This window comes from Primulina eburnea, chromosome 4, assembly GCF_022965805.1.
Source record: "Primulina eburnea isolate SZY01 chromosome 4, ASM2296580v1, whole genome shotgun sequence".
In the NCBI taxonomy this organism is placed as follows: Eukaryota; Viridiplantae; Streptophyta; class Magnoliopsida; order Lamiales; family Gesneriaceae; genus Primulina; species Primulina eburnea.
Window position 1 is genome coordinate 42,526,377 of NC_133104.1, and position 21,705 is coordinate 42,548,081.

General features: G+C 34.4%; 2 protein-coding genes and 1 pseudogene across 10 annotated transcripts; 2 read left to right on the forward strand and 1 right to left on the reverse strand.

Moving 5' to 3' along the window:
• Positions 1 to 3,242: 3,242 nt before the first annotated feature.
• Positions 3,243 to 8,930, forward strand: LOC140829188 (uncharacterized). Of its 5 annotated transcripts, XM_073192219.1 has the most exons (10): positions 3,243 to 3,430; positions 3,705 to 3,852; positions 4,257 to 4,425; positions 5,400 to 5,497; positions 5,777 to 6,100; positions 6,131 to 6,583; positions 6,842 to 6,976; positions 7,498 to 7,785; positions 7,890 to 7,946; positions 8,497 to 8,930. In XM_073192219.1, the coding sequence occupies exons 2-10, from the start codon at positions 3,739 to 3,741 to the stop codon at positions 8,635 to 8,637; spliced, it is 1,779 nt and encodes a 592-aa protein (XP_073048320.1). In that variant the 5' UTR covers positions 3,243 to 3,430; positions 3,705 to 3,738; the 3' UTR covers positions 8,638 to 8,930. The 5 variants fall into 5 exon arrangements, with proteins under 5 accessions (XP_073048320.1, XP_073048317.1, XP_073048318.1 ...); XM_073192216.1 differs by having other exon boundaries at positions 5,777 to 6,583; XM_073192217.1 differs by having other exon boundaries at positions 5,777 to 6,583; positions 8,500 to 8,930.
• A 1,034-nt stretch (positions 8,931 to 9,964) lies between these two features.
• Positions 9,965 to 15,324, forward strand: LOC140829189 (probable methyltransferase PMT26). 5 transcript variants are annotated; one of them, XM_073192225.1, is made up of 10 exons: positions 9,965 to 10,340; positions 11,097 to 12,178; positions 12,264 to 12,413; positions 12,799 to 13,069; positions 13,290 to 13,400; positions 13,471 to 13,645; positions 13,726 to 13,998; positions 14,184 to 14,378; positions 14,450 to 14,687; positions 15,078 to 15,324. In XM_073192225.1, exons 2-9 carry the CDS (start codon positions 11,159 to 11,161, stop codon positions 14,676 to 14,678), a joined length of 2,424 nt encoding a protein of 807 aa, XP_073048326.1. In that variant the 5' UTR covers positions 9,965 to 10,340; positions 11,097 to 11,158; the 3' UTR covers positions 14,679 to 14,687; positions 15,078 to 15,324. The 5 variants fall into 5 exon arrangements, with proteins under 5 accessions (XP_073048326.1, XP_073048325.1, XP_073048327.1 ...); XM_073192224.1 differs by having other exon boundaries at positions 15,087 to 15,323; XM_073192226.1 differs by lacking the exon at positions 15,078 to 15,324 and having other exon boundaries at positions 9,965 to 10,318; positions 11,111 to 12,178; positions 14,450 to 15,037.
• Positions 15,325 to 18,034: 2,710 nt separating this feature from the next.
• On the reverse strand, positions 18,035 to 19,465 carry LOC140829934 (uncharacterized; annotated as a pseudogene).
• Between the last annotated feature and the right edge of the window lie 2,240 nt (positions 19,466 to 21,705).

Consider the following 21,705-nt stretch of genomic DNA (forward strand, 5'->3'; position numbering starts at 1 on the left):
ATGATAATATAGAACTAATTATTATAATACTAGTATAAGAATATGATTGCTATTACTTGAATATTTCCAAAATAAAAATTAATAAAAGGAAAAAAAATGGGAAGTTGGTGAAAAATCCTCAATGAAAACATTTTTTTGGCTTCACTCCCTACCCACAAAATTGTGGTATTATGTCATACAAAATGTGGTACACTTCATGTGGAAATGTGGTACACTTCATGTGGAAATGTGGTACTAAAAAAGTACCTAGAGACTGAACACAAAAAAAAAAAATGACGGCTGGAGACTGAACCCAAATTTCTCGGAAAAAAAACATATGAATCGAAGTTCTGTAAATGCTTTATGTAATCTGATTTTTGATTTATTATTATATGATTAGGACAATTATTACAAAATCAATGACAATTGTCAGTAGATGTGAAATCATTAGTCAATAGTCAAATCTTTGAAAACAACATATTTAAATTAAAAATATCGGCAAGGTATTTATATTTTGGGAAAATTATTTTTATTGTGTTTATGTAACTTTTCGTGATATTGATCTAGTATGTTTTCAAATTTAAGGCTTAGTCAATTATTTTTATATATATTTTTTATAATTTTAGTAATTTTTTATATGTGACATCAATTATTGTTATATATTTTTTTTTATAATTTTAGTAATTTTTTATATGTGACATCGATATGACGATATGATTCAGACATGAAACTGACGTGTACACTATCATAAAAAATACTAAATTTTTCAAAAAATAAAAAAATTGAGAAAAATGGAAAATAGATAATTGTATAGAAATAAAAATGCAGTTTATTTTATAATTTCGAGAAAAAAAAATCAAATATTTACGTTACCTATTCCATGTATTATTTTTATAAGTGTTATTACATGTATCACATCTAAAATTTGTCAATAATAACAAAATATCCAATTATATTTAAATATTATTTCATTTGAGATTTATGAAAATTGACAAATAAATCTGACAGCTTCTGATTTTACATATGCTCCCTCTCAAGTAAGATACATACAAACTTAAGAATATAAAATAGAAGATAAACACAAACTCAATGGCGATGTTTGTAATTTTATTAATTATTGGATTTATTTGATATTTTCAGTAACGTCAACATGAAAATAATTTTGAGATATCAGTAATTATAAATTCATTAACAAGTGAAAAACAGGAAAATATTTCGCTGTATTGAAACAACTACGTTTTTCATGGTTACACTAATATGACTTATGAGTCTCATATATGTTACTTTTCTAAAGAGCGAGATTGATAATCGATGGTGTTCAAAATAGGTATCCTTACCATTCGATTTATAATTAAAGAGTATAAAAAAAAGTTAGTAATCAATATCATCGAGGCGGGTGGACCCAATCGTGAAAAATAATATTTTAATGTAAAAAACAATATTTTTCCTTTAAATTAATAATAATATATAATATATTTTTGAAATAAAAAAATAATATTTTAATTCAAATTTGTATTTATTACTAAATCTTTTTCATGACACAACTAAAAAAAATATATTTTTGCGGTGAAAAATAATAAATCGGAAATAAAATTAAATATTTTCATGGGTCGAGTATTTTTCTCTAGAATCAGTATATATTATACAATATTTCGTCATAGTATAACTAACAAAAAATGATATTTTTGTGGTGAAAAATATTACGTTAGACATAAAAAGTAATATTTTTCGTTGGTCGGATCGGACCGAAGACTCGTCTCACAAAATTGAATCATCATATAATGTCAAAATAGGTTTTTTTTTTTTTTTTTTTTTTTTTTTTTACTATATGAGTTTCGTGAAGGTAAAAAAATTTCTTGCTCACTCTCCTTTAGAACATGAGTGAGTCTCATGTGAGACCGTCTCACAGATCATAATTAGTGAGACGGGTCAACCATACCCATATTCACAATAAAAAGTAATACTCTTAGCATAAAAAGTAATACTTTTTCATGGGTGACCCAAATAAGATATCTGTCTCACAAATACGACCCGTGAGACCGTCTAACACAAGTTTTTGCCTTAGAACATACTAACAGTGAAGCACATCTTAATTTATTTGTGTAGCACACCATTTTTAGTGCCACTGTATTTACAATTGCAATAACTTTTTTCACTTAAATTGTAAACCAAAATATCCAGGGACCGTGATGTAATTAAATTATAGACTTATTTCACGCTATAATATTTTCATTGTTTCAATAGTTATGGATGAAACTTTGAATCGAATTTATGCTTACCGGGCAAATTATTATTATTTTGAGTAAGTCTCTTGTAAGACAGTCTTACGAATTTTTATCTGTGAGACGGGTCAACCTTATCGATATTCACAATAAAAAGTAATACTATAGCATAAAATTAATATTTTTTCATGGATGACCCAAATAAAAGATCTGTATCACAAAATACGACTCGTGAGACCGTCTCACACAAATTTTGACTATTAGTTTTAGAATACATGACAAATTAATTAAAATATCATGTAAAACATTTTAAAATATTTGTCAATTTCTATTTCAGTTAAAATCTTATGAGGCTTAAAATAAATTAAGCATGTCTTTTAAAAAGATCATCCCAACTTATAATTAATTAGTATCAATTAAATTATATTCGGAATAACCAAAAATATCTTGGTATCTAAAATCATCCTCCAAATCGAACTAGTTTATACAGCTATTTTGAATTAACTAAAAAAAAAGAATTATAAAAGACAAGAAATGTATATTCAGATAGCTAGAAAATTTGAAATATAAAATATCCTTCCATCACATATATTGTTTATGTATCGTACCTATTTATGTGCCAATGGTTGAGGTGATACACTCACCTGATGATACAATTTTGATATATTTCAATATATTTACTAGACGAGTCGGCGATTAACACAACGATTGACACGATATATGAGCGTTGTATCAAAATTGTCTGACATTATTTTTTAAAAAATACATATTAAAAATTATAGACGATCACCTCTCATGCATTTTAAAAAAATAAACTTTGATAAACATTACTAACTCCTCCCTCATATATAATTACATTAAAATAGTTAAAATAAGTTGTCTATAAATAAAATGTAACGAATTTTTAGTCCAAATTAAAATCGTTTTATTGAAAAATCAGAACACGAGATCATTAATATGTGTCGGGGGACAAAGATTGAAACTTTATTTTATTTTTGGAAGTTTTTAATTTCTATATCTTACTTATAATAAAATGAAAAATGTACAGTCAAATCGAGTTAATTCACGCCTCTGGGTTTCGGCTCAGGTTGCTCGAACCAAAATCGGAAACCCTAATCCCAATCCTTGGATTTTGGTTCACTTTCCTTACGCTAGGCACTGGATTATTCCCTTGCGTATTATTCTTCGATGATTCGCAGTGGAGTTATCTGAATTCGAGGGATCGAGTGGTGAGTTTACTTACAGTTACAGTTACAGTTACAGTTCTTCCTTCTAGGATTAGCATGTTTTCTGCATAGTCGCATCAATTTGTGAAGTATATAATGCATGAGCTGTATGATTCCCCGTCATCTACTTTTGAAACTCAAAAATCAAAAGAGAGTTTGTTAGATGAGATTTTAAATGTTTATATAATTTTATCGTATATATATTTTACTATATTTTAGATGAGATGTTTGTATAATTTTAGATTGAAATGTTTATTTTAAATGTTTTCTTCCCCAGGTTGCTTGCAGAAGTGGAATTTGAGTTATTTTCAATGGAGACCGTGGTCGATGAGGAAGCTAAAGTCAAAGATAACTTCACCGAGATAAATGGCACCACTGTATCACCGCCAAAGACTGATGATCCTGTCGTTTACCACCTTGTTCGGGTATATCAATATGTGGAATGACTATTTCAATTGATATTAACTAACCTATTCGAGGATCAGCATTGTTTTACATCTTGGCAGTGAGATCCTCCAAGGATGGTTGTATAGTAAGGGAATTCCTGTTTTCAGAGTTTTTTGTGCTCCTTGTCGATGATGTCTTGATTTGTGCTCCTAGTGTGTGGGTTCTCGGTGATACGCCTGCCATGATCAGTCCAACTCTTGATTGATACGAAGTGTAGGCTTTGTTACTGTTTGAGTTGATTGGTAGTGTTATTGATGCCTTTTTTTGTTAGAAGTGCCACTTGATCCGCATTTTATCCCTTCTGTTGTTCTCACGGGGCAGAAATTTGATGGAGAACCGTTTCTTTATAAAATTAATTATTGGTTTATGATCTTAAATTCAGGTTGTTGGAGATGGGACATTAGTTCCTGCAACAGCTGATCAAGTTATGACAGTAAAGGACTTACTTGATGATGACAAAATTGAAGGCCGAATAATTTCAGACACTGCACAAACTTTGAAATGTGCACACTCTGGATCTGATCTGAACACTCAGTTTAAAATATCAGAAGGTTCACCAATATAAATTTTGATTAATTTTCTCATTTTTTTTGTTTTGTACTTTCTGCGTGGCCTCTATAACCATAATTACTGGTGCACATGAGGTGCATGTTTCATGAATTGAATTCAGTTCAAAGACAAAATACATTAATCTTTGTGTGTGAATGTTTTGTATCCCAGTTTACTTTTATAGATGGTTTCCATTTACTGAGTTTATGTTCAAACAAGCAATGTCCTTCTTCACAGTTACATAAAATTTTACTTGCTCTTAATATGATGGGTGTTATTCCATTTTTCTGTGCTCCGTTGAGGGAGACTACTTCAATATAGATGCCTTCAACCCTCATGGGGAACACGAATTTTGTTTTAGTCAGCTAGCAAAAAGGCTCAAGCTTTTAGGGTTCATGACTTGTGAGTCATTTTCGACAGCATGTAACTGGCCACACTTCTTTATATGGACAAATTGGTGTTTAAAATTTGGAAGTGTCAGATCTGTGTTCAATGGGTTGACCTGACTGGAAAGGAGAAAGGGCATCAGTTGAAGTGTATGATATTTGACCTTACCGGTTGAAAAACAGGCTTCCACGCACATGCACAAGCTGTTACACTATGACATTACTTACAACTGTTATATTCCCACAAGGTTTCATGGCTATTACCCTGTTACCAGCGGTAAAACCCAATGCTCACGAGCTTGCTTATGTGGTAGTTACTTTGAGAAGTACTTGAGCAATATAAATTGGTCCATGTCTATATTTCTTTATAAGTTTTAGCGGCTAGAACTTTTTAGTTTCTCAGCAACCACATGTCAATTAGTGATGCTCTTATCGCCCATGAAACCCCTCGTAAACTAGTCGGTACTTTTTTCCTCCTGTTCTCTGCTAGTTTCGGTGAAAGAAGCTGGGGTTCATATGTTTCATTTTTCCCATCATATCCTATCCGACGACCGCCTTTTTTGAGTTGCTGAACCTTGTTTATTTTTTAGGCTTGCTACAACGTGAGAGCCTAGAAGTTGATGCTGGAGAACTGGGTCTGCCCCCTGACCTTGAAGTGGATTCTAAAAAAATGGATATTCGAGATGAGGTATTTGAGTTGGTGTTTCCTGAGATGTTTTTTTACTGATACTCCTACTTGGTTATTTGTGCAGTTAGTGGATATTGAATTTTTCGTGGTCAAATTGGGATATATTATGGAATGGAGAGGCCCAGATAGTTGTCTATTTTCTGCTTTATGTGACCTTATTCTTTCTCCTGTTACCACAAATTGTTATGCCATAATTATGATTCTCTTCAATTGTTCTACGTTTTGTATCAAAGATGGTTACACTATGATGACGGCTTCCGCTTTATTTTTACTCTACAGGAAAATATCCATCGGTTTACTAGTGATCGTGTTGTTGACCAGTCTAGACCTTCAGAGAAATGCTCAAAAATTTCTGGTTTGGGTGAGGATGGTTCCTCAACTTCTGCTATAGGTATTAGTATGATGCCTGATTTCTCTCTGTTGAAGGGGGAGATACACCTGGACAATCTGACTATGAAAGAACTCCAGGAGACATTCAAAGCAACTTTTGGAAGGGAAACTTCTGTGAAGGACAAGCGATGGCTTAAAAGGAGAATCATCATGGGATTGACTAATTCTTGTGATTTCTCGGTTACCACTCTTGTTATCACAGACAACAGGGTGGTAAAAAAAGGGAAAGGAGAAATTTGTAAGTGTGCGGGCCCCTGTGCTACAGTTGATTGTGTCGTTCAATCTTCACGGGAGGACTGTGAAAATTCAACCTGCTCTGATGACCAAAAGGCAATGCACTCAAACGGTAATAGAACAAATGTACAAAGTTTTACAACACAAGAAAATTGTGGGAGTAAAGATGGTAGTGCAGAAGAAAGACCTGCAAAAAGAGTTCGGAAGCCCACAAGACGATATATTGAAGAGCTTTCGGAAGGAGAACCCCGGGATTCTGATGCCAAAATAATTTCCTCCGGGAGGCAACCTCCTGCATGTAACCAACCATCAGCAAAAGTTCAGCTAATACCTGTTCAGACTGTTGTACAAGATGCAAAATGTCTCATGAGACAAGATTCATTAGGTGGTTCTGGAGTTCAGGTCCCATATGTCTCTCGAGTTCGACGTAGTCGTCCAAGGGAAAGCTTCATGACCCTCACGGTAATGAAACAATACCTCTTATTTAATATAGTTATGAGTATAATAAATAAATAGTATAATTTTGTTGATGTGGATACTACTCAATTGTTATCTGCTGCCTGTTTACTTTTTTTAAATCTTGCATCCATGTGTAGCAGCCAAATTTCGATTCAACTTTTGCAGATATACTTCAATTGAGAGTGGTGATGAAAAATGATGAATAAAATAATTCCAAGTAGCTTGTTAGGCGGTTTTATTTACATGCTTTCTGCTGTGTAGAAACTACAGCTAAGTGACATCGGGTTGCCGACCAGTCTGGTGAAGAACAATGTTTCATGCAGTGAAAAACTTCGCAATGAAATAGTGGACAAGGTTTTTGAAGCTGGCTTATCTCCCAGATTGATTGAAGTGCCTGTAAGTAAACTTACTTAGCATGCTAAATGTAATTTCGGTCTACTTAATTTTCACTGATATTAAAAAGCTAAAAAGATTATACAGTTAACATGATTGGGCCTTATCAAATTATCTCAATAGACAGCTCTTTTGTCTGTTTGACAGATACCAAATATTGTTCTTCTGGATGTTATAGCAGTTTGCTCGAAGTATTTTAAACATTGAATAAATTATTGAAAACTGTGTTTCATGGTGCAAATTGTTAGTGGTAAACAAAATCAATGCGAAAAGGTTGCAGGCTGTTTTGGTTTTAATTTGGTATATCAAAAGATATCATTGCTTCTTCATATCTATTTATTTCACCTGTTATTGTTTGCTGTTTCTGCTTTATTGATAAATATGCATGTGTATTGCCGGTCTATATTACACTGGGAATAATACTGACTCTCCATGTAATAAATACCACTGGATTTATGAGTCGCACGTGAAATTTGTGCTGAAACCACATGTTTTAATGCATCTTATGTAAATGTCCCCGGCAGGTTTCTTTTCCAGAGGAAGGCATGCCACCAACTGAAAAGGAAGTGGTTCATCTGGAAAAGGAAGCGGTGTCGCAAAATGTGAGACCACACACCAATGGTTCGGACGACAAGGTGGTTACAGTTGCCAAAGAAAGTGGAGGAACAAGGAGGAAACATCATCGACCTTGGACTCTAAGTGAGGTTGTTAAGCTGGTTGAAGGAGTTGCTAAATACGGTGCCGGTAGATGGTCTGAAATTAAACGTGCTGCCTTTTTATCATGTTCTTACAGAACTTCAGTTGATCTCAAGGTAGGTACATAAAGGTTCAGTAAGTGAAGTGCAGCAGAACCTGGTTACATCATCGACTTTTAAGCCCTCATTTTAAGCTTGAATGGTGGAATGCTTTTTTGTAGGATAAATGGCGTAATCTCCTCAGAGCTAGCCTTGCAGAGTTGCCAGCTAGAGATGGGGTGAGCACAATGTGTTGTCACATTAGGCTAATTCACTTTACCACATTGATAGTGGAACTTTATTTTAGATGCACATCTATACCACCACTAAGTATGATTCTGATGCGATTAAACATGTTATCTATTTCAATATATGCTGCTATTTGTTTGCTGTTTACTTTTTTCTCCTCATTCTCAAATGAAGCCTACCTGTGTAAGACAGACCCGGGGAAAAAAACCTTAGTGGCTGTGTGAATAGGAGATGAATAGACCATGATCGGAAAATATTCAATAATCAGTTTGTGATTGGCTGAACAATTCATGTATGACGGTTTGGGTACCACAACAGTCTGGAAGTGATAATATGTTCTCAAATCTTGTATGATGCGGATTCTCATTTTTTTCGTAAACTAACATCTCTATTTGTATTTTAAATTTCAGCGTGATGATTATTTTCTTTTGTGATAAATACAAATAATTTTCCAATATTATCTGCGTCGAAACTTCTAGTGACTTTCATCGATATTAGTATCAACCATGCTTAATTAGTTATACTCGGTAAATGCTACAGCAGATACACGCTTCTTCCCGCAAAAATGCTTCCATTCCGATCCCTGCCCAAATTCTATCTAGAGTGAGAGAACTTGCTGATGCCCCAGCACAGGATCCCCCGAGCCTCGGCTTCGATGGTAATCTACACGAATGGGGGTAAGGGTTGTTTTAGCCTTTGAGATGTACATTTATATTGTTTTAAGGATTGCTACAAGTGTGTTAGTATGTATATGGGTCACAGTTTGCAACTATAGTCAGTTTTTACCAGGTTTGTGTTAAGGCTGTATATTATATGGATATGATAATGATCATCTAATGGTTCCTTCCTCACAGGTAAACCTATGTTAGAGCTGTTGTATTGCACCCCATAGATAATAATCATTTGACATCATCCATTTTATATATGGGTTTCATTATGTTCATATGATATATCCAATACATTACATAATCTAATACCATACACTGTGACAGGATCTTTAACTCAGATTTGGTCACAAATCCAAAAGTTGTCTTCAATTATCCACGCAGTTATCTATGTCAGATAACACAGATATGATAATTATGAATGTTGGTCATGAATCCATGATAGCGACATCATATATTAATATGAACATGACATTAAAATACTATTTATGATTTGAATAGATAAAAAAAAATAGACGAAAGTCACGACCATATATGTCCATACCTTCTTCCCATTTTGTATTTTTACTCCATTCAAGGGGGCCATTCTGCGAATACATGTCTCTTTGTTGAAACGTCGAGATATCTCAACTTAATAATTTGGGGAATCTGCATGAATTTTTAACAATGCATGATGCTTTTAGTTTTTTTTTTACGAAGAGTTTGTGACTTTTTAAAGTATGGTGGGTTCTTATGTTATTGAATTTATGCAATAATTTTCAAATGTCGTAATAATTTTATATTATTAAAATTATTACGACATTTGAAGATTATTTTTTTGTACGGCGTTTTAAGAATTTAAGGATTGAAATTGTCAACGTCCGCTGCGTAAATGTTTTTTTTTTTTTAAATTTATTGAACACCCATAGAAGCTCTACAAAATGGCGTTTATTGGAAAGCAACGACATTATCAAATACATATACTATTAAAAGTCAAGTCTTCATTTCATATATTTTTATATTATTATTACTATTATTACAAACAACCAGCACCTAAATGTCTTATATAGACACTATTTAGGGTAATGTCTTAATACTTAGTATCTTCAATTAAAATTTCTTTATTAATTTTCTTAAAAATCAATTACATTTTCTTTAATAATTTTCCTAAAAATGGCCCTTTTAATTTTTTAAACTAATTTTTTTCCTTATTTCTCTTCTATGATGATTTATTATTTCAACCTTCTTTAAACACAATGCGTGCGCCCCCGTTCTACAACAGTTTATTAATAATTAATTTGTTCCATCGAATTAATTAATTACATGAAGAGCAAATAGGTAATTAAATATTAAATATATTCGTCATTTTTAAAATTTTGAAAAATCTCCATTCGTCCCTTCGTCTCTCTGCATATCGATATCTGACACTCCGGGGGTCCCAAGTTTCTGTATAGCTAACGAATCCCACAGGCGGGTTTGATTTCCATTTCTCTCTGCCGTTCTTCATCGTCGCCGGTATCTCCGCCGCCGCACCAGGTGTAGAATTCACTTCCACTCGTGTTGGACGCCTTAGCTGTCAGCTCTGCAATTGGAAGCCGTTAGAGGAAGACATACTTCATGTTCGCATTTCTTCCAGCTCTTCTGTATCGTTGAAGTGGTCTCTTCTGATGCGAGCTCCGCCGCCACCTTTGTAATTTTCGTAACCACGGCACTACCTCGTTAGTTTCGCCACAGAATTTCGTGAGCAATTTGTTTTTAGTAATTTGGAAGGTGGAGTGGTAGACGTGTATAATTTTGAAAAATATTTATATGATGTTACGTATTCGTTTTCTGATATTTCGTTTTTGAATGTGTGAACTTGGCTGAGTTTTCCGGATGATGAGTTTGTCCGTGGATGCTTGCTGCTTTATGCTCTCTTAAGCTTAGATCGTTTATACTCTATAGATCGAATAAAAATAGGTACTTTCCTTTTTTTGTACTTTCTGAAGTTAGTATGAAGCCGTTGGGTTAGGTTTCTTGAAAATTTCAAAACGAAATAGCAAAAATATTCACCACGGTAGCTTCGCAATGGTCAAATAAAATTGACGTTTAGTTTCAAAACATTCACCTAGCCTTTGGCAAATTATATGCTTTTTCATCAAGTACCTACTTTGGCCTTTGTTTCCTGCCACCTCTTTTATTTGAACCGTATTAATAATGATAAAATTCTATTTCTGAAAAGTCTCTGCCTTACTAAGTACCCCTATCCTTTTCTTTTTCAGAGCTGAAATTATCGTTCCATGATCTTTGAAATTATTATTGAATATGTTCCTTGTTTGTATATCATCTAAATTTCAGAAAAGAGGATCCATTCGTGGATTTGTACTGCTGTTTAGAACACTCTTCAAATTTAGTGTTTCATATTTGATGTATAAAATGTGTTTCTTTGCTTGTACCTTTCTCAACTTTGATGTATTTGACATCCACTCCTTAAATGATGAGGTTCAATCTTGAAAGGTGTTCGTGTGTAGGTGTAAAAGTAAACTGACATCGGACTAATTGAAGTAGACAGTAGAAATATGGCACCAGGAAAATACTCTAGAGTTGATGGTCGGAGATCATCATCGAGATACTGCTCAACATTCGCAATAATGGTTTTTGTAGCCCTTTGTTTAGTTGGTGTATGGATGATGACGACGTCTTCTATGGTCCGTTTTCAAAATACCAATGTCTCTCCGGAAAGCGAGAACAAGGTGAAGACACGCATTACTGGTAGCAAAAGTGAGAATAATGATGATGATGATGATAACATTGATAATAGTAGCAATGTTGCTGGTGGCGGTCATGAATTAACTGATGATGAAAAGTCAAATCAGTTTGAGGATAATGCAGGTGATTTGACTGAGAAGGAGACCAAAGGGGAGACAGACAGGAATTCAAATCAGGAGGAAAAAAATGAGAACTCTGAAGAGAATGAAACAGACAATAAGGAGAAGGAGGAGGACAAATTGAAAGGGAGTTCTAAGGATGAAAATACAGAAGATGGATCAGAAAATGGAGAGGACGGAAAATCACAGATGGCGAATAAAGCCACTGGATCTGTAGAGATGGAAAGAAATTCTGATGACGGTGAGAAAGAATTTGAGAAGAAAACAAATGAGATGAAAGATGGCAAGAGAGAGAGTCATATAGACGAAAGTGTGGTGATAAATAAAGATGAGGAGCTAGATCATGGTTCTTTTGCGAAGAACAACTCTGTTGAGTTGCTTCCTTCTGGATCTGAATCAGAATTTTTAAATGAATATTCAACCCAAAATGGATCCTTTTCGACTCAAGCAACGGAGTCCGCAAATGAGAATGAAGCCCAGAAATTATCCCAATCGGAGAATCAATATGTTTACAGTTGGAAACTTTGCAACACCACCTCTGGGCCAGATTTTATTCCTTGCCTTGACAACTGGGCAGAAGTTCGGAAACTTCCATCAACTAAGCACTACGAACACAGGGAGAGGCACTGCCCAGACAATCCCCCCACCTGTCTTGTTCCACTTCCTGAAAGATACCTGCACCCGATTGAGTGGCCTACAAGCCGGAAAAAGGTAAAGTACTTCCAAAACAGGTTTTTTAGCTTTATCTTTTTGGTTATTGCTTTCTCATGCCAACTTCTGTTACTATATTTGACAGATTTGGTACCATAATGTTCCCCACGCAAAACTTGCAGAAGTTAAAGGACATCAGAATTGGGTTAAAATTAGCGGTGAATACCTTACTTTCCCTGGTGGTGGCACCCAGTTTAAGCATGGCGCTCTTCATTATATTGAATTCATACAAGAGGTAATGTTGTATGTGCCTTATTAAATTGGACTTGCATGTGCATGTGTCTCTCCTTTGTCTTACTCAATCTACGAGGGATTAACAACTATGCTTATGTTTGATGTTTTCTTCTCGCCGTTGAGCAAATTTTTGTGATTCTGCTTTTAGCAATGAGATGAATTTTTTTAGTTTTCATTATGTTACCCTGCATGTGTTTCTATGTCAATTATTGTTGAGTTATGCGTGAGATATAATTAAATGACATGATTTTATAGCAGTTTTTCAGTTATGATATTATTGTCAAAATTGTAGCATGCATATAAAAGGCGACTCCTATCATGAATGATGAGTAAATAATTACCTGGAACTTGACTGTTTTGACTCATTACAATTGATTGTTAAATAGTCTGTGCCTGGCATTGCATGGGGAAAACACTCCCGAGTTGTTTTGGATGTTGGATGTGGAGTTGCTAGCTTTGGGGGCTTTCTCTTTGAAAAGGATGTGCTGACAATGTCATTAGCTCCGAAAGATGAGCATGAAGCTCAGGTTCAATTTGCACTTGAAAGAGGAATACCTGCTATATCTGCTGTTATGGGTACTAAGAGGCTTCCCTACCCAGGGAGAGTTTTTGATGTTGTCCATTGTGCACGTTGTAGGGTGCCTTGGCATATTGAAGGTAGTTGAATCCCTGTTTCTTTTAGTTGAAAAAGATCATGGATTAGTCCACGAGTATTTGAGCTGTAAAATCACATGGAGAAGTATTTGGGCATTAACCAGCTCCTTTTCCATTTATATGTACAAATGTTTAAGTTTCCGACTCGGAAATAACCACATCTATGATTTTTATTTTAACATGTGATAATTCACTTCATTGTATAACATGTAATAATATTTAGGTGGTAAGCTTCTCTTGGAGCTGAACCGTTTACTGCGGCCTGGTGGTTTCTTTGTTTGGTCGGCAACTCCCATTTACCGGAAACTTCCTGATGATATTGGGATCTGGGAAGGTACAATTTTACTCTGCTATCCCTCAAAGCTGATTAGGTTTTCTAGCTCTAATAAATGTGTGTTGGACAGCGATGAAGAAACTCACTGAAGCAATGTGCTGGGAAGTTGTTTCAATTTCCAAGGATGAAGTAAATAGAGTAGGGATTGCTGTATATCGTAAGCCTACTTCAAATGAGTGCTATGAACAGCGGTCACAAAATGATCCCCCACTTTGCCAAAATTCTGATGATCCAAATGCTGCCTGGTATGCTCAGTGTCGCTCGAACTGCAATTGCATTTTCTATTTGATTGATCTTGAATATTTCCTTATCTTTATCTACTCAGGAACGTACCTTTACAACCATGCATGCACAAAGTTCCTGTTGCTTTGTCAGAGCGTGGTTCTCAATGGCCAGAACAGTGGCCTGCAAGAGTGGAAAAAACACCTTATTGGTTGTTGACTTCCCAGGTTGGAGCCTATGGGAAGCCAGCTCCAGAAGATTTTGCTGCTGATAATGAACACTGGAAACGTGTAGTGAACAAGTCATATCTAAATGGACTGGGAATTAAATGGTCAACTGTGAGAAATGTCATGGACATGCGTGCTATCTATGGAGGGTAAGTGAAAAAAAATTGAAGAATCATATTACTCCTCTTCTTTTCTCGAGAAAACTAGCCTTGATCAAAATCTTCTTTGCTTTTGAACATTCTTGTCTTAATTGCATATGGGCTACCCTGTGGTAGCATTATTGCGATCTATTTAATTTTCCAATCTCACCCTATCTAGCTTGTTCTATTTGCAGATTTGCTGCTGCTCTGAGAGAATTGAATTTGTGGGTTATGAATGTTGTCTCTATAGATGCTCCTGATACACTACCAATTATTTATGAGCGAGGTCTATTTGGAATTTACCACGAGTGGTGTGAATCATTCAGCACTTACCCAAGATCTTATGATCTTCTCCACGCCGATCATATTTTCTCAAAGATAAAGGCCAGGTGCGTGTGAGATCCAGTGTTTTTATTCAGACAGCTCATGTTTTGGCTTGTTCTAATTTTCCGGCCTGCAGGTGTAGCATCATGGCTTTGGTTTCTGAGGTTGATCGGATTTTGAGACCTGAAGGAAATATCATAGTCCGGGACACCGTCAAAATAATTAGTGAACTCGAAAACATATTCAAGTCGATGCAGTGGGATATCCGCATGACCTACTCAAAAAACAAGGAAGGAATGTTGTGTGCGCAAAAAACAATGTGGAGGCCTAAAGATGAGGAGACGATCCAATATGCCATTGCTTAAAGCCTCGCTGTAAGAACACAATTCTTGAGGTGTACATGCCAGCCACGTAGTAGGTTTGCATTAGTGCTTATTCAATTGCTGCTTACTCCATCTTTCTTCAGGTTATCATGCATCTAGTGCTAGCCTATCAGAGTAGTTTTTTACTTTGTGAGGAGCGTAAGTCCTGACAAGTGCTCTGTATCATACCTCTATTGTGATGACCTATAGCTATTATGTGTAGTACGTGAGGTTTATATTTTGGAAGTCTTTCATACAAAAAAAAAATCTTTCATTTTGCGGTGCGTGAGGGGCTTAGATGTGGCCTGCCCTTCTGTTTATACTTCATAGAAATGGTCAGCAGCATGCATTTGCTGCTGCAGCAGGCTCTCTTTTATCGTGAAATCACTTCTCTTAATGCACGTGTAACAGGTGGTGGTACCAAGGGATCGAGGTTGGATTAATTTTCTGGTTGGTCAAATTTGGACGCAGTTGCTGTTCTAGCATGTGTACATGTAAGATTTCTTTTGTTTACTTGAGTTGTATGTATTTTGGAGGATGTTATACGAAGTGGCGTTGATTGATGAGGACAAGATATTTATGTTCATGTGAAATATTCAACATAAAGTTTTTCATTGTTTAAACCCTGCATAGTGGTGTGAATTCAATCATTTTCCAAAACTTTCAACTTTCAGTGAGAATGAAAGCTTTGCTTTCGAAATCTTGATGCCTACTACTTTTAAGTTCCTAATTTTTCCAATGAGTTAAGCTCAAGCACTTTTTCACAAAAATCTATTCATTACCAAGTCTCAAGTAAAGCTTTATCTTAATTTGACTCGATCATAGAAACTCGAGTTCAGATTTGTTGGGTGATTGAGGTTTATGATCGAGTTCATTGACAATGCGGACCAAAATTTGTTGGCTATCTTTGAAACAATCTGGGCATTGATTTTCCCTTCCTTTAATTGAAATAAGATTGGGTAGATAAGGCGTCGTTATAATCTTGGAAATAGAAAGGTAGGAAAAATGGTTTAATATTCAAATGAATTAAAATTATCTAAACAAGCCTGAATTCAGAATCTTGGCTTGCAAAATTTTGACTCCAAATTCAAAGACGAATTTATATCAAGAAAAAATCTCTTCTTAACATTTCGAATTAAGTCAGAAATACAGATTAGGAAACAAAAACATTATATTCAACTCCTAAAGCAGACCCCATTAATGAAGCCAAGGTCTGGCCGCTAAAGATATCATCAAATTTTTTAATGTAACGAGTCCCATCATGTCATTCAAACGAATACAAGGGATCGACCCCTTTTGCACCCTAGCCAGAACAACTGGAATCAGGCCCTACCAAGCAATAATTTAGCCACAGAAATGGATTTGTTTGCCACTCAATCCTGCAGGGTTGGTTTTTAACAAGCTTTGCCCACAAAAACCATTTATATAACAAGTCCTCTTGATTTCGTGACATTTAATTGATAAATGGCTTTTGATTAGTGGCTGATAAAGAATTGTGGATTCAAGTCTTAGATAGGCATGCCTATCGATCTGTGGTTTCTTTTTTATATCTATATGGAATGATTGGATCCATCGTCCAAGCCAATCGAGGTTGGATATATCACAAATTAATTAGTGCGTATATAAGAGACTCGAGTATATAAACAAAAAAAAATACTTAAATAGTTCATTCTTGAGGTCTTCGCAGTTGGCTCTCAATTAACTGTATAGAGTCCATTTTTCTCTAGCAAAAAATTTATTAACAGTTGGCTCTCAATTATATATATATATATATATATATATATATATATATATATATATATATATATATATATATATATATATATATATATATATATATATATATATATAATCTAAAAAGTGTGATCTAAATTAAGTAAAAAAATTCAACAATGGCAGCACTCTAATTATTGCAATCAAGTACATTTGACATAGGGAATGAGTTTATTAATCAATTTATAAACTAATATGCGTCCAGATGACTATTGCTTTTAACTTCAAGTACAAAGTTTTTAACCCACTTCACATTTTAAAACGGAGTATTTTCAAGTAAAATGTTAATTTTTTTTTTCTATTTTTATATCGTATGTATTGTGTTAAGCGTGTATAAATAAGAATAGCATTGAGAAGAATGACATCTCGATAAGTTTTCATACGTCAAGCTGCTGGCGTTGCACCACTTTATCTGGATGATTAGACGGATCGTAAAAGAGTGACGTCAACTATTCACGGAAATACTGTCTCTGCGGGAGATATAGACATCGATAAAGAAATTGTAAGACTGATCTCTAAGAGATGAAGCATTATTAGTAGATAGACACGCACTTTCCCGGATTCAAAGGCTTAAGAGCCTGACCCACTACAACCCATGTAGGTGTACTCTATGTTGTCATGACTACAAGAAATAAAGTTGTGCATTGATTAATAGTTATGACTTTTGGCCTAGTGGTAAGCGTTCCATCATAACAATTTTTACCATAATAAGGTCATGAGTTCAAGTCTCTTAAGAAGCATATTTATATACTTCTTCGGGGTGAATATTGGGTTAAGCATAGTATGAGTGAGTATTAGGATGAGTGACCTCCTAAAAAATTATCATGCATCGAGCTAACAACGTTGCACCTCTTAATCTAGTTGGCTAGATGATTTGTAATAAGAGTAACGTCGGATCTTCACACGTAATATTGTCTCTACGGTGATAGGAAAATGGTAAATTGATCTCTAAAATATATGAGATAACACCAGCAAATAATTACGCACCTCTCCGGAATCATGAGTCTAACAGTCCGACCCATTTGTATCCAAATAGATGCAATATGCGCTGTCACGGGTATAAGAAAATAAAGTTGTATCTTGATTAACAGCTATAACTTTTGGTTTAATAATAAACATTTAATCTTAACAATATATGCTCCTTCTGGATTTTGATGAGGATTAATTTAGGATTTAACGTATTCAAAGGATGAACTATATTATATATATAATAATAAATATTTCAGGGGGTGGCGACTGTCTGCACTATATCACGATTAAACTTTCCATATACATACATAATGTGCATGCGTCCGCTTTCTTTTCCAATGATCAAGTTTCCATTATTAATTAATAATGAACAGAAGCTAATTTATATGTTTTTATTCCAAGTAGGGTTTGCATGCGTGAAGCTACTGCATTGGAACTAGGCCACGCAACATAGCTAGCCCTTCTCTTTAATTTTCATTATTCCAAAGTTTAATGACATGTGTTAATTATTCATTAGGACAACTTGACGACGAAAAATCTTGTAAATCCTAGTCCCCGTGCCTTTGTAAGAAAGTTAAAATATACTGTATATATATAAATTCTAAGGTGTAAAATTCAAATTTTCGTAAAATAATTAAACCCTCAGATTTTTTTAAGAAAACTTACAAGAAAATTACAGAACAACCCTAATTTACGACTCGTTTGGCGTCAGCACTAGTGGTTTCATACACTGGCAATTCTTTCCTATACCTCTCCACTCCAATGGTGGAAAGATTATCCAATTCAAACAAATCAGAACTTGCACAGCTTTCCATATCGTCATCTTCGTCTTCTTCCTCGGATTCTTGATCGAAAATTCGGTTCGTGAAATGGGTTTTTCTCAGGAAATCCATTGCTGCGTCCTCCACTCTGCGGTTGTACTCCACCACATGCACCATAAGCTCTTCATCAATGGAAGATTTATTGCTGTTCTTTACAAGCTCGGAATATAGAGTTTTATGGATCGGTTTTTTTTCTTGATGTAATTCTTTTGGCTCACCCAGCTGACAATCTTCGTCAACGATTACGGTTCGGGGAAAAATTTAACCGACCTTTTGGCGACGCTGGGAAATTTTCCGGTAGATGACGGTGGTTTGCTGAGACATGATCTGGAAAAGGACGAAGCGGATGAGCAAGTGGACGTGTTAGCAGATTTTGACGCTGGAGAGTGGTGAGGATTTGTGTTGGCTTTGTGTTTTTTTGAACTTCCGGCCGCGTTGGTGAAGAGTGAGTTTAAGAAAGTTGCGAGCTTGCGGCCGGGAGAAATCGGCTGCTTCACCTTCTTCAAATCGGCGTATATTTTCAGTGCTTTGGATTTGGTCTTCAGGAACCCGCCTTCATGCTTCGGTTTCTGCTCTGATAGATCAGCAAAACCTCTTCTCTCACGACGATTCATTTCAAAATCCTGGCGATTTTCCCGACTTTTCTCCTTCTGATGATGACCAGAACCGTCTGTTCTAATCGACTTCGGCCGCCGCATGGGAGCTCCAGGGAAACGATATTTCATCAGCTTCGCCTCCGCCGGAACTCGAATCGGAAAAGCTGCTGAAACTCAAACTACCACCCCCATCTTTCCTCCACTTTTTCGCCTGCAAATCAACCTCCGCGAACTTCCTCCCACCTTTATCGCCAACCTTCTTCTCCATCAATTTCTCGATCATGCAAACCCGCTGAAAGTTTGCCATTTCTTCCTCAGTCCGAAACAAGCCAACTTTGCTGTTCTTGTTGATGGTTTCCCTGTAAATCCCCATTCCCTCCTCTCCAAGGTCAAAGGAGCGGTAAACGGAATCAAGAAGCCTAGAGGAAAACGAAGGGTGATTAGCAGAACAGTGCGAAATATACATTATATATATATATATATATATATATATATGGTGACAGCAAGAGTATTGGTGCTTTATTGTCTGGTTATGGAGAGTCAAAAGCTGCAAGAAAAGAAGTAAAGAAGAAGGAAAATGGAATGGAAATAAACAAAGAGTCGAGACAATTGTAATCATGAAGCAGAACAGAACAACACCACTCCAGATCCATTCAATCACTTGAAATTCCATATATATATATATATATATATATATATATATATATATATATATATATAAATACCTTTTCATGAATGACCCAAATAGATATCCGTCTTACGAAATACGACCCGTGAGACCGTCTCACACAAATTTTTATCACAATTAACACGTGACGTTTGGATTGTTCTATAATCTACATTATTTTATTCGCAATTATAATAATTATTGGTGAAACCATATATTCAAATATTAATATAGCACCTTAGTGTATCTGAAATTACCAGAGATCTTGAAAATCAACTCATCCGAAAACAGAGAAAAAAACATATGTAATTAACTCATCGAACTTGCTAAAATGCCTGTCGGCAGAGACTTTTTTGGTAGTAACATGAATTAGACTTTGATTGTGCTCGAAATATATATGTCCAAATCAAAGTTCTCTCATTTATTTAGTAGGTGTGGACGAATGTGCATACACGTGCATGCAACAATTATAACATTTAAATAGTTAAAAATATTATTTATAAATGAGAGAACATTTAACTCAAAAATACAAAAAAGTCGAGCTCTTTAACAGAAAAATTAATAATATAGTATTTATATTTATTTAGATAACCTTATCTTCTTTAACCTCATTCGATAACCACATTCGTACATTCTAATTATATTCACTAAAAAATGGTTTTATTCTTTCATTATAAACAATTAGATAATAAAAATTATTAAACCTTATCTCTTCTTCTTTTCTTTTTTTAACATTATGTGATGAAAAAATATTGGCTTATTAAAGAAATAATACAAACAATAGCTGATTCATAGCCAAAAACTTGTGTGAAACGATTTCACGGGTCGTATTTTGTGAAACGAGTCTTTTATTTGGGTCATCCATGAAAAATATTACTTTTTATTGTGAATATCGGTATGATTGACCCGTCTCACAGATAAAGATTCGTTAAATTGTCTCACAAAAACATACTCTATTTGATGCACAACAAAATTTTAAGATATATAAAAAGACAAAATAATTGAAGATTCACCAGCCAAATTTTTTTAAAAAAAAAAATCATTCACGTCTTTAAAAATGAATAATAATTAAAAAAATACTTTAATTAGAGGTCAGAATCGGTTGTGCTAAGTGGAGTGTGATTGCACTCGTGGGGTCTATTTTGTGAGTTTGAAATGTGGTGATATATAGTATATATCGATGGGAATAATTTAGTGAATGTTTAGTTCGGTTCATGTGTATAGTGCGATTATATAAATAATTAATTTATTGACTTCACTTTAATATAGACCATTTAGAATTAGAGATGTTAAAATGAGTCAGACTCATCGACTGGTTGTTTGTCCTATAAAAGAGATAAGTTGGGTTGATAATTTTCTAACTCACCAAATTACATATAAAATCGACTAGGTATGCCGTGCCAACACATCTCTCTAGCTAAAATAAGTGTGTTTGGTTGATAATTTCTCAACCCATCGAGAAGTCGGGTCAGTCGATGCTACTAGCCCGCTTTGACATCTCTGTTTATGGTAAGAAAATAATTGTTAGTTGAATGTAAGACCCGACTTAAATCATAAAAAATCTAGAAAATATTTTTTTTATGAAAATGATTAACCCAAATTAATATAAGAACTTATTATAAACAAACTTATTTAAATTTTATTTTCTAACCAATATGAGACAAAAGAGTGTTACAAATACTTTTTCTTCTGGCCACCAAATTTTGAAGAATTTTTTTCTAAAAATGCTGTTGATTCATGTTCATAATATAGTTGACCTATTAGCCCACTAAGGTAATTTACATGCTTTTATTTTCCAAATTCTCAATATGTAATTTTATAATTTTTTATAATTTATAAAATATATATATTTATTAAATTATATTATAATATAACATTCTAAAATAAATATTATAGAAAAGAGAAAGTTTTTTTTGTTTTCAAATCATATAAATCATTAATTATCTATAATTCGTTGAACCAAAAAAAAGCTCGGCTAGGTACTCACCAGGCCAGACCATCAGAATAAGAACAGATTTTCGAACAAAATCAACATTTATATTTTTAAAGAAACGCAAATTAGACAAAAGGGTTAAAGCACATCAAAATTGACATTACATTAAAACTTTAAGATTACATATATCACTGGCGGACCAAATCCACTATAAGAAGCAAGATCCGATTTAAATTTATAGAAGGGAAAAACTTTGAGCGCAATATTTATT

Coding starts and splice junctions, on each gene's coding strand:
- LOC140829189 (XM_073192225.1), top strand. CDS start 11,159: ATGGCACCAGGAAAATACTCTAGAGTTGATGGTCGGAGATCATCATCG. Junction 12,414..12,798: donor ATATTGAATTCATACAAGAG/GTAATGTTGTAT, acceptor ATTGTTAAATAG/TCTGTGCCTGGCATTGCATG. Junction 14,379..14,449: donor TTCTCAAAGATAAAGGCCAG/GTGCGTGTGAGA, acceptor TCCGGCCTGCAG/GTGTAGCATCATGGCTTTGG.
- LOC140829188 (XM_073192216.1), top strand. CDS start 3,739: ATGGAGACCGTGGTCGATGAGGAAGCTAAAGTCAAAGATAACTTCACC. Junction 4,426..5,399: donor TCAGTTTAAAATATCAGAAG/GTTCACCAATAT, acceptor TTTATTTTTTAG/GCTTGCTACAACGTGAGAGC. Junction 7,786..7,889: donor GAACTTCAGTTGATCTCAAG/GTAGGTACATAA, acceptor GCTTTTTTGTAG/GATAAATGGCGTAATCTCCT.